Raw genomic sequence first — 12,546 nt, forward strand, 5'->3', positions numbered from 1 at the left:
GAGTTCTATGGGGGGGTAAACGGCAGTCGGAAAAGGCCGCGTTGTAGCCAGTTCTGCACTATAAACAGTTACGTTATAAGTAATCTATACTGTAAATGCTTTTTACGTACGTGTGCCTGAGTGAGTTCACCTCTCGACTCTTTAATTTAGCTAGTTTTAATTGTGTTTCGATGATATGAATTTCGGCTAATACGAATTTTTTTCGTGACCCCGTGAGATTCGTATCATCGAGATTCCACTGTATTTGCCTTTAGTGTCCCTTTAAGAGTCACAACTATGATACGATTATGAGGCATGCAATAGTTCCGGACTCCAGCTTAATTTTGACCACCTGGGGTTATTTAATGTGCAGTCAATCCGCAATACACCAGCATTCTTGTATTCCCATCCGAACATGGCCACCATGGCCATGATTGAACTCATGACCTCAGGAGCACAATACTTCTCAGACATTTCTTTGCATTCAGCACAAGATAAGTCTGCATTACAAACTTTAATACTGCCACTTCTCACGGAACATAGAACATCACCCTCACCTGGCTTGTGTCGCTTATTTATGAACTGGAGCATGCATCATTTGTTAGTGATACCATGTGATCTACCATGCCGTGATGTCACCAGATCATAGAGCCCCACTGCCTTTGGCACATTTTTAAAGAAAAATGAATGATGATGATAACGACACGCTAATATGTTGCTGTAAGACTGCGTATATAATAATCCAACTTCCTTTTGCTGAAGTCTCCCACCCTGACATGGAACTCACAATAATTCGTATGCCAAGAATCCCAACAATTGGAGGTTGAACAGAGACGAGCACTTGCATGATTGCAGTGACCCAGTACCACAGTGTTCAATAATGGGAAAACATTTGTGTTAGCGCATTGTCAGCCACTGTCCCAAACAGCAACATCACTAGAATGACCCAAATGTGATGTAGGCTTTTCCGTACACAGTAGATAAAAACATGAGGCACTTTACATCCATGAAAGTGATGATACTGTTGAAGCATTTATTCTGTTGTGGTTCTTAACAGAAACATGAGGCCGAAACTTGGAATGGAGCTTTGTACAAGACATTTCAAATGCCAAAAGTTCACATGCCTACAAACACGCATACACATACATGCATACCACCTCAGCCCAATGTAAGTAAAGTTCACACATACACTACTACCTACAGTCATTCCAACTGTGAACTGCACTGCTGTGGACACCCAGCAGTGTTAGCTGCATTTGTTCCAAGAGCAGCTTGCTGAGTTGCAACTGCTACAAGAAGCTAGTCTGCATTGTGTGAGGTGTCTCCTGTTGTGATGTGCCCGTCGTCTGGCTTCCCAAAGCACCAGTGGCTCACAGTTGCACCGAAGGCACATGCGAATAGACACACCATGCCCAATGCAAACCAGCTGCTCCTGGGAGTATCGGTGCCCCTGGCTTGCCGCTGCCATGGTTATTTGTGCCTCAGTGAGCTGCCTAGATGCATGGCAGATGGTCACCATGCATGGCAGATGTGGGACTGCCACTCTTCAGCGTTGCAGTCAAATGTTCGGCCAAATTCGGGTGACTGCTGCAGTGCCTGGAGTACCCTACAAAGAGAGGCAACACAATGTTTAAAAAACAATCACTACCGAATTGTATTTGTTCTTCCTTCTATGTGCAACCACGTCTGCGCAACGGCCAAGTAACCTAGAAGCATAATAACTACAGCGGAAACAACGAACAAGAAGGGGAGACACGAAACGACAGGACTATGGACAGGACTATAGACGACGCGGACACAGCCACCCATCTACCCGTGCCTCGTCCCTTTTCATGCGCTATTAAGTATAAGACAAAAAGTCATGTTTTCCGGGAACGTATTAACTGGCAAGAGAGAAGCGCAACTATATTGAATAATTTTTTTGTGTTCACAATTGCAAACGTTGTCGCCGGAAAATCGTACAAAACGGGATCATATCAACAAGGTTATACTGTATTGCCAGCATGGGGAGTGCCAAGCGACGGATTGCCTTGCTGCATCCTCAGCGATTTATGCTCTGCCCCACAAACAAAAAAATCCTGGCACCACCCCTGCTTGCCAACATTTGCTACGTTTCAGTTGTGAAGAAGAAACTCCGCCACTTGCGCTTAAAACTTGATGAAAATACATCCCAGTTTCTTCATGTTGGCAGCTAAAGAAATGGACACACAAAACAATGCGTTGACAACCCTGTGGTGACAAGTTCAGAGCAAGGCGCCGAAGCATTGCATTGACCAGTGATTCTGCAGAAGGACACTGTGCAGCACTCTTCTTATGTTATTCTGCACATAGGTATTTGCGCATGCTACCTACGAGCTTGCTATATGCAGCTTTAGGTAGCACATGAGCTACGTGCAGACCATGAAGGCGGGATATAGATTTGGAACTGAAGGGTGGTGGACAAATTCTCAGCTTTTCCTATTTCTCGCGACAGTGCTTGTGATTGAATGTTCAGATTTCGCATGGTGCGGTGACCCTCATTTGGGGATGGTAAATAAACTGCTATATTATAGAAAAAAAAAAAATGTGCGCGCAATATTTATCAACCTACCTGAGCTTTTTAGGTGCCGATTTGCTGACAAGACTCCAGATGTGTAATCTTCTTAAAGACACCTCTTCACACATGGACTGAAGGTAACAACATGCATAATAAGTACGTGGAACAAGAAAGCACAGGGTAATGACACTTCGCACGACCACTGGCGGGTGCTCCCCGCTGCATTACGTGTGGTCAGCACATCCCCAATTAGGCAAAAATAAAATGGGCAGTGTTGGCTAGTACTGCAAGCCAAAGCATGGTGCCACTGCAGCTATCCAGATAAGGTGGTTTGAGCACAACACATTGACGAAATGAATTACTCGTAACAAGAGCATGTTACAACAACTCGCCCATTTGTTCCCTACATAGTACCTAGATGATGGAGCAAACAAAATTGTGCCAGAGTCTACGAATTAAACTAGCGCACGAGAAGCTTTCTGTACAAGAGGGCCAGACTAACATCCTCACCCCTACTAAAAACTGCAGATGGGAAATGAAAGAGCAATAAAAATTCTAACTAAAGCAGCGAATGTCATAAAATTCAGCCATGCAGGGCATCCGACTTCCCTAAGAAAGGAGACAGTGGTAAGTATTGTACAATGTTAAATATGGCTCATACTTCTGCACGCACCGTATTAACATAATCTAGGCTAAAGAAATAAATTTTCAACACATAATACACATTTATCAATATGCGTGCTTGGCAGACAATGTTGACACTGCTATTTTATGCATCGTAATGAAGTTTTAGACAATTTTACTTGGAAAACCGAAACTGAACCGCAGAAGAGCGCAATTGTCACACCTTTAGCAGACACCTACGAATGACATGGCATTTATGCCTCATCGTCGTGTGAGAATGAAGCGAGCGTCCTTATCAAGCTGCGATCTCATTAAAATGCTGTGGGCTCGCACGCTGGCTTTTGGGTGCAGCGCGTGGGCGGATTGCACCTGCTCAATAGTGCCGATCATCTTGCCCAAGGTCACGATTAATACGCTGTGATCACACTGATGCGTTCCTGAAAGCATCCTAAATGAGAAGAAAACAGACTCCCAGCTCACCCCTGCTGTGCGTGGCCACAGCAAAGTGGCAGCGAGCAGCTGCGCCAGCGGTGATAGAGAAGGGCTCGACTAGCGACCGGGTGCCTTATCCCTGGTACGCTCGTTACCCGCGTACAACACTTTCGGATACAACAGACCATATTTCAACCTTAGTTTGCTCTATCTATTTTATTAATGCAACGAAGTTTGCTTTTAACAGACTAGCGGCTACAGCGGACGAAATTAGCGGTAAACTTTTTTTTTTAATTGGCCGTATAAAACAAACTTTTGCAGTGTTGGCATGGGCTGACAACAGGCTCGCGAGGGTCAGCCGACGACGATGGCTCAATCTCGTGCGAGGGAGAGAGGATGGCATGGCGGAAGAGCGCAGTCTTCTCTCACGTGCGAGACATGAGGGGGGGAAAGAGGGGGCGTTCTTATTCGGTGGCTGCTGCTTACGGCGTAGGCATGTATCTTGAAAGCGATCTGCGATGTGGACAAAGTGCGTGCCCACACGGGCCACATCTTCAAAGCGATCTGCGATGTCGGCGAAGTACGCGCCCGGGCGGGCCTCGTCTTCAAACCGATTTGCGATGTGGGCAAAGTATGCGCTCGCACGGGCCTCATCTTTAAAGGGATCTGCGATGTGGGCAAAGTGTGCCCAGTGCCGGTATGTGCTGTGCTTTCGACGTCTAGTTCGTACTGAAGCGAGACACAGCACGAAGGTCAAATTGCTCGCTGCTGCCGTGCTTCTTCACTCTAAAGTTTCTGCGGTCATTGAGCGAGATGTGTTCATGTTTACCTGTGCGCGCATGACACCGTGCTTGTTAATTTAGTTAGCAAGCGAATGGTTGCCAGTTTATACGGCCGATAAAACTGCTATCCTTACTTCGCATAGCTGTCTACTAATTTGCGATCGCAATCGATGCTTCGCCTTTCGGATGAAACTGTGACTTTCTGTTTTGTTTTCTTAAATTTTTGTGCGCAAACAAACAGGGACGAAGAAAAGGAGACACAAGGACGAGCGCTTTTCCTTGTGTCTCCTTTTCTTCGTCCCTGTTTGTTTGCGCACAAAAATTTAAGAAAATGAATCTGTTCCAACTAGGCCGACTCGCAGTTATGCTTCTGTTTTGTTTGTTTGTTTTTTTTACTTCGGACGTTCGTCACTCACTCCTTGCAATAACGTTGTTAGGCATTGCAATAAAATTTTCGGAAGTGGGGTGTTTCCGATATTACGGATTTCGGATAAAAAGGACATTTTTGGTTGTATTTTCAGAGTTCAGTGCAAGAACCTTTCGAGATAAGAGGTGAAAAACACGTGATTTGACACCACGACTGAAAAGATAATTAAACTTCACTGATATTTTCAGATATCAGTATTCTTGCTAGTTTATGTGGTTTAATTTTTTTTTGGTATGCCACAAAGGTTAACCACGAAGTTTTGCATGAAAGCAATGACTATATACCAGTTTCTTTTGATGAGAGTAATAGTATTTTGACCACAAAACATGCCATGAAAATAGTTTAGAGGTCCTGGCTCTTTCTTTTACACACTGGGAAACCCTAAAGCAGTCATGCCGTAAGGAGCACAGCAACCATAGACGAGCAAGATGGCTACAAGTCAAGATCATCAGGCTTATGCATGAAAAAATGTGCCATAGTGCTCCGAGCACAGCTAGTACCTGCACATAGCCAATGAAAAACAGCTGTTCCGGGGTCCACTCCATCCCTGGAAGCTTCTCCTTGACGTGCGTCTCGGATTCAAAAGCCTGCATACACACAAAGAGAGTTTGAGAGAGGTGCTCCTGTTGAGTCCCATCTAGGCTTTCTGTACGCTGTGTTTCTTTAAACCATACAGAACTTTTTCAATCATCTGTGGCAGATAGCATACTTCTACTTATTGAGCTAGATTATTCAAAGAGATGGACATTACCTGCACAAGAAATTGAAAAGCATAATTGGCTAACGAAAATTCGCTAATTAATATCTTAATCAATTGCTTTATGGCACATATTACAATTTACAAATTGTAGCCGGTCAGTTGGCAAGTATCCACTTGAAATGAATTTTAAAGATGGCACCACTTTTGAGATTTTCATTTCCAAAGTGTGTGACAACATACATGGGTGTTCCAGTTACTTTTGTGCTACAATGTACAAAATCGGGGTTGATTAAAAAAAGTGGCAGAACCCATCTCACGATGACTGTCGACGATCAGCATATTGAATTAGCATTATTGTGACTCAACGTATTGCCACCATCGAAACGAGGCGTGTACTGCAGCGGGATTCCTCTTTCGTGCTTCCCGAAGAATACTCGGCGAAGGTGTATGCCTTGGGCTCTGAACCTCCATCAAGTGAATTAATTTTCCCTTTTAGTTCGGACTTACCCCCTTTCAACATGGAAATAAACTCAGTTTATTTACTACCCATTCAATGCATCAAATGGGTGTGCAAGTGAGTGTGTGCCAATGTGTACATACATGCCGCTCTTCAACGAAACTCTTCCACGTCAACACGGGTATGTGGGACTGGGTAGGCACTCTTTGACGCTGACTTGGAGCACTGCGCTGGTCTTAAATCAACAGCTTTGACACCAACTTGGGTAACTAGCTATGTGCCACTAGGAATGTGCCACGTGATGAAAAAGATCCTTTCCGATGCTGGTGGGAATCGCAAGGTTCCACTACATGACAATGAGTGGTTTAGAGAAGCTCGAAATGGGAGTCCCGCTGCAGTACACACCTCATACATAACTAATGTCAACGGTGACAATACGTCGCGGTGCTATAATAATTCAATGCGAAACGCATTACCATCGACAGTCATTGTGAGATGGGTTCGGCCTAACTGTATTTATTAAAAAGATAATTAGTGGCTTTTTCTTAATCAGTCGATTTCAATTCTGGCGGCAGCCATGCGGGCGCCGTATCATGAAAGCGATCTGCGTTTGGGGCAGAGTCTAGGCTTTGGCGGCTCGTGGCTTTGTGCGTGCCGTGTGTTCTCGGTGCTGAGTTTGCGTCGAAGCGATAGACAATAGCACGAAGGTCACTTCGCTAGCTGATGCTGCTGCGGCGCTTCCTTACGCCAGCGTTCTGATAGCGAGTGTCCGCGCTCGTCGAGTGTGATGTGTTCATGTTTGCCTGTGCGCGCTGACACCATGCTTATTAACATAGATAATAAGCGAATGTTTACAAATTTATACATATGATAAAACTACTATCCTTACGTTGTATAGCTGTCTACTAGTTTGTTATTGCAATCGATGCTTTCGGCTTTCGGGCGAAACTGCGACTTTTTTTCAAACGTAAGAATTAAAATAAAATTGTGTGCAGTTCACCAATCTTCCCATTTCTCAATTTTTCCTGTTTCTCGGCTTTTGCATTTCCTGGCTCTTTCGTTTGTTTTTTTATGGTCCCATGAAAAACGTATCAGCGGGGTTCTGCTATATCTTCAGTGTAGGTACTACAATGCAGATCAAGGGTGTTTGGCTGTAGTGACCAGCAGGTCACACAAATGGTGCTAGCGTTGGGCCTCAATGAAAAGGCAATAATCAGGAGCATCGCAGTACATTCTACTGGCTGGCATCATTTGGGTCACTACTACGATGACGTTGTGTCAGACAGTACTGCTGGCCTAGCCAGCACCGCTATCTGGCTTCATCAGTGCTCTACCCCCACTGAAGCATCCGTTCATGCATCCAGCAATGACCCCCATTGATGCTGCCGTTCAATTTTGAAAGTTCTGGATCCTGGCCAACGTGGCTTCTGCAGTATGAAGACTATTCTTTTGCCACAAAGCTATATGCCACAAAACAGCAAGTGGAAATATGCTCTGTGCTCTATTGCATGGGCCCTCAAGCAAAGGTCATGTTGGCATCCACACAACTTGGCAATGCCGCCTTTCAGGAGCAGTAAAAAAGGCCTTCAGCGATAACTCTGTTCATCCTCAATCAGCACATTTCCATTCCCACATCCAAGAGCCCGGTGAGACTGTCAACGTCTATTTCACTGCACTGCACACAATGGTCAAATGCTGCAACTACAGCTCAAGTGAAGTGAAAGAATTTGTGACTGTTTCCTAGTTTGTCTATGCAACCGCAAGCTGTTGGACCAGCGTTGTTCATAAATGCAAGAAGCACTCACACATGCTTGCCAACATAAAGACGCTGACAAGAAGCGTGAAAGGCATACACGGGGCCTCAGCTCGTTGTTGACCCCATTCGACGAGTATGTTCCAGGAGCGAAGCAAAATGGTACACGCAGCTATTGCAGCCATGTTTCACATCCATGTGCTGACCATCCGGCTCGTCGCACAATTTGCAACTTTTGTCGCAAAAGCGGCCACTTTGAGGTCTGTCAGAAGAAGATGCGACCCGCCGGCAAGCTGTAACAAAAGCCCTCTGCCAGTTCCATCGAACTTCATGCTGTGGCAGAGATGCACCCAAACACCAAGTTCATCGATGTGCCCGTGGAAAGCTCCTCACTTTCCTTCTAGGTTGACTCGGGCGCTGAAGTTTCTGTTGTCCCCAGCTTGTTCCCTGGTGTGCCGAGCAAGTTGCAAGAACCCGAAGGAGAGCTCAAGAGTTCAGTAAACCATTCCCTCTCAGTACTGAGTACCTTCCGTGCAACTTTGATTTGAAAGGGACGGTCCACTATGCAGCTGCTTTACATTCTCGCAACCAAAATGGTCCCGTTGCTTGGTTTTTTGGCAATTCAAGCCTTGGGCATCTGTAAGTTTTTAGATTATGTTTTGGATCTACAAGCACTGTGTCTAGACCCTAGCCTTTTCCGTGGGCTTTGGGCGCTCCTAGAAGTGCACACAGTGTGGCTTAAACCAGACACAACACCATTTTCACTGAGCGTCGCTTGCCGCCTTCCACGACACAGTGAAAGTTCAGCTGGACAAACTGCAGGTAGATGAGGTGATCTGCCAGGTCGACACCCAAACGGAGTAGTGTTCAGGGTTGGCCATTGTATCCAAGGCAGTTACAGACTCTGCGTAGACCTGACGCGTCTCAACAAGGTGATCCTTCGTGAATTCCATGGAATGCTAGGTGAGGCCACAGTTTTTTCGAAGTTGGACGCCACCTCAACCTTTCACCAATCAAGTAAAGCTCCCCCACACCCCCCTGAGTCCCAAGAGTACACAGCATTCATAACCACCATTTGGACGGTACTGCTTCCACCGACTGCCGTTCGAGATTGTGTATACACCCAAGTACTTACAACTGCACATGTTTTGGATTCGTGAAGGCCAAATGGAACCTGTGAATATGATTGAGGATATACCTGTCTTCAGCAAAACACACAAGCAACATGACCAGCACCTATAGCAAGTTCTAGCTCGGCTTGCAAAGGCAGGCGTCACGCTGAATCGGGAAAAGTGGTGCTTCGCGGCTAGCGGTGTCATCATCGTCGGCGCTCAAGGTATCTCTCCAGATCCAGACAAGATTGCAGCAATTCTGCTTATGCCACCTCCTGTAGATGTCTCCGCAGTTTGTGGTCTGCTGGGGCTCGTCAATCATGTTGGATGCGTCCTGCCACACGTATTCTCCGAGACAGCTGCTCCCATTCGCGCGCTGCTCTGCATAGATTCCCATTGGACATGGGGATCCGCTCAGCAGACTGCTTTTGAAAGCCTGTAGCTGTTGCTGTCTTAAGACCTTTTTGTGTTGCGCGGCACAATACAGCCTACAAGATCACAGTGTCTGCTGACACAAGCTCTTTTGTGTCGGGAGCCATATTACTGCAAGAACAACCCTCTGGTGAATGCCGAGTTGTTGTCTTTGCTTCAAGGTCACTCATGTCTAGAGAACAGTGTAAGCATGCTTAGTGGTGTCTTTTGTGGATTTCCACGTTGATCTGTGCAGTTAGCCTCCATCTCATCATTGGTTTTTAAGATGCTAGTGTGGCTTGCAGGTTGTGGTGACTCCAAATGAACTGAAGTTTATGGTCAAGTTCCCTCCTTAATTAAAGGTCAACTGCAACAAAATTTTGCTTGGGCTAAATTGGTGCATAGCATACACTATCAATGCAATCTTGTCAAAGATGCAGGGCTTAATGTCTAATTTTTTTATTAACAGCCTTTAAATAGCGCCTAAATGAATGATGCGTGCACCTGGCGGTAAGTGGTAGCGATGTGGATATGGCAAAAGTCCCATAACCGTAAACGATTGCTGATCTCTCAGTTTCGCTCAACATTTGCAAGCTGATGGGTGTCTCTCTCGGCATGCTTTCTCGTGCACATGATTTGGGCTGTTTCAAAAATGCCAACACATTGCGTGGTCGTCGGGTGCTCGAACACGAGCAATGGCTTTGCGGGCGCAAACCTGCACTGCACCGCAGCAGGCAAGCTCGACGCGGATCAGCCAACGTGCACAAGGCATGTAAACTGCACTTATCGATGCTGCACAGGCTGTATTTCACGAGCAGCTTTGACTTACCCGTGCAAGATCTGCTTGCCAAATGATGACTATAACTTTTATAAGTCGCGATGGCACATGAAAAGCAAAGGTAAGTTGTATTCAGGGCAATATTCTCAAGCGACCATTTCCAGGGGTGCATCTTCATTAAGACATGTCGCACGTCTCTGCATTAAACGCGTTGAAGTAGACGAACAAAAGCCTTTCTGACACAGCACCAGAAACCCTCTCAGAAGTAACCGCATGCTGCATTTGTCACGAAGGAGAATGCAATGCGGCGGCCACGATGTAGATGTGACGGCAAAAGATGCTTCCAATGCCGCCAGAGGGGAAACGGGCAACACTTAACCATGGACAGAGTCCCGCCGCGACTTTATGCTTAAAAAAATTAAATTAAATTATGGGGTTTTACGTGCCAAAACCAGTTCTGATTATGAGACTTTATGCTTACTTTCCGCCAAGCGTCAGCTACTTCTTAGACTTTTTTACAGATAGTGGTAGTTGCCTGCTTGGTCGATTTCACCTAAGGTAGCTAAGGCTAAAGTCGTGGATATAGTCTGGTGTTTCCAGCGTGCCAGGCAACGGCCGGTGCCTTAAGCCTGACCTGCAGCAGCGCAGCAATCAGCTGTTGCCACAGTGCAAGCGCACAAGAGCGTGGCGAGCGAGCGCTTTGTTGTTTGCAGAAGGCACAACCTCAGCACGCTTGCTTCAGTAGGCCAGCATGCTGCTGGTCAGCCAAGCTACCATGCAATGCACTCAGCTCAAGCGGCTCCGGCGTGAGATAGGAACTGTTCTATTCCTCTGCCAACCACGCAAGACTGTGGAGCATCCAATTTTTTCCAACATAGCTTAACTGTGCCTTGCGTGGACCACTTCGTTACTTTTAGTTTGATCACCCCAAGGTGTTCTTCATCTCCGAGTGGAGACAGATATCGAGGCTCTGCTCGTTGAACGTAGACAACCACATACAGACTTGACTCGAAGAAGAATGTGTCGCATTACAAGAATATTGCCAGCACGCGATGATGTGGGCACAGTGCACAAAGCAGCTGGCAGAGTATACTAATTCTGTGGTTGGCAGAAGTGTGGGACCTGTTCGCTGATACACAGCAACGGTACAAGCAAGGGAAGCAGACGACAAGGGTGCTGGTTCTGAAAAGTCTAAGTCATACGTCAATTCCAGTGTGTGGTAATGGCGGTGTATTATTCAGTTTCAGTATGAAGACACACTGAAATTGGAGATCACAGGGAGAGGCCTTCGTCCTGTAGTGGACATAAATAGGCTGATGATGATGATGATGAAAACATTTGTTTGCGAGCATTCTCTAATGCACATGCTCTCGTATCAAGCGTAAAATTTTCCACAGGGACTGCTGTATGTCTAAATTACCTGAAACGGGGCTTTTTATGCAGTCGAAAATTTTGTTCCACTTGGCTTTTAATACGCCAGTTGGCCTTTAATATGCATCGCCAGTGCTGCCAGACCGCTGGCTTGCAGCACACCATGCTTAGCTTGTACTGATACAGTGCGGACTGCCGTTGTTGTTTCATGTTTGTCATTGTGCGAGTCTTGTTTATTATCTGTGCCGTTTGTTGTGTGGTACACCTTTGCCAAGGCACACAAACGAAACAGAAGTGCCAAACTGGTACAGTGTCAAGGCAGTTGATAGATGGCACCACTACAACTGCCACTGCTACTGGATGGAACATCGACGGGGCATTGGTTGAGCCAAGTGGTAGGTTTGGATCTTGAACATGTTTAGCAAATCGTCCAAAGGCACAGTAAAGATTGTTCAACATCTTGCCAAAGCTCGAATGATCAGTTGATCCACAAGGATTTCACAAAGCCTCATTCAGAAATGTTGCTTGGTTCAGAAGGTATGAGGAGACTGGAAGGGAGCCTAGTCTGCCTTAGTGCAGAGCATCTTACCCTGAAGGCAGCTGTGATGCCAGCAAGGTCGGCTAGTGCCTCAGGAGCAACCAGGGGACCATTGACCTGCAAAGAACCACAGTGAGACGATGCAGTAATACTGGCTCTTTAAGTGCATTTTTGTTGCTGCTAAAGTAGTGGCACAATAATAAATGCATGTAAGTGCTTTGAAAATGGTGGGCTGCAGCACAAGAGGATTTCTCGAAAGCCTTACACTCACGTCTGAAGGCAAGCTGCCTTTTCATGCTACCTTAGTTGAGACAACAAAGGCTGGACTTGCACATGACACATTCACAGTGCCAGAAGTGAAGAACTAGGCACAGGATGGCCATCCAACTCGTTTAAAACAACACAAACAAGCCTCCAATTGTGAAAACTGTGCTGGAAGCAATAATCAAGAGAAAAACACCCACTGAGCAGTCTCTGACTAAGCAGTGTTTAAACTGTTACCATGTTCGTTATTAATGCAAAAGGCGTCAAATATATAAAAAAAATTTTTTTCTCACATTTTTTGCTTATATAATTCCCAGCCACATGAGTGCAACCGCTCTGTACCTTTACAGTGATTTTCAAGACGGCCGGAAAGCCTGCATCT

The 12,546-nt window shown here is 45.9% G+C and overlaps 2 protein-coding genes across 2 annotated transcripts in view; one reads left to right on the forward strand and one right to left on the reverse strand.

Annotated features, from left to right (window-relative positions):
- LOC125944183 (uncharacterized) overlaps nt 1-12,546 on the forward strand; it is a 321,505-nt gene that overhangs the window by 107,825 nt on the left and 201,134 nt on the right. The window lies entirely within an intron of this gene.
- The window catches only part of LOC119445384 (membrane metallo-endopeptidase-like 1), a 127,937-nt gene continuing 116,373 nt past the window's right edge, over nt 983-12,546 (reverse strand). Inside the window, exons 11-14 of the mRNA XM_037709690.2 lie at nt 11,952-12,017; nt 5,281-5,367; nt 2,570-2,646; nt 983-1,585 (exon numbers count right to left, since the gene is read on the reverse strand). Of these exons, the coding sequence (XP_037565618.1) occupies nt 1,492-1,585; nt 2,570-2,646; nt 5,281-5,367; nt 11,952-12,017 (324 nt within the window). The 3' untranslated portion in view covers nt 983-1,491. The remainder of the gene's footprint in view (nt 1,586-2,569; nt 2,647-5,280; nt 5,368-11,951; nt 12,018-12,546) is intronic.

The sequence above is a fragment of the Dermacentor silvarum genome, chromosome 3 (assembly GCF_013339745.2).
Source record: "Dermacentor silvarum isolate Dsil-2018 chromosome 3, BIME_Dsil_1.4, whole genome shotgun sequence".
NCBI lineage: Eukaryota > Metazoa > Arthropoda > Arachnida > Ixodida > Ixodidae > Dermacentor > Dermacentor silvarum.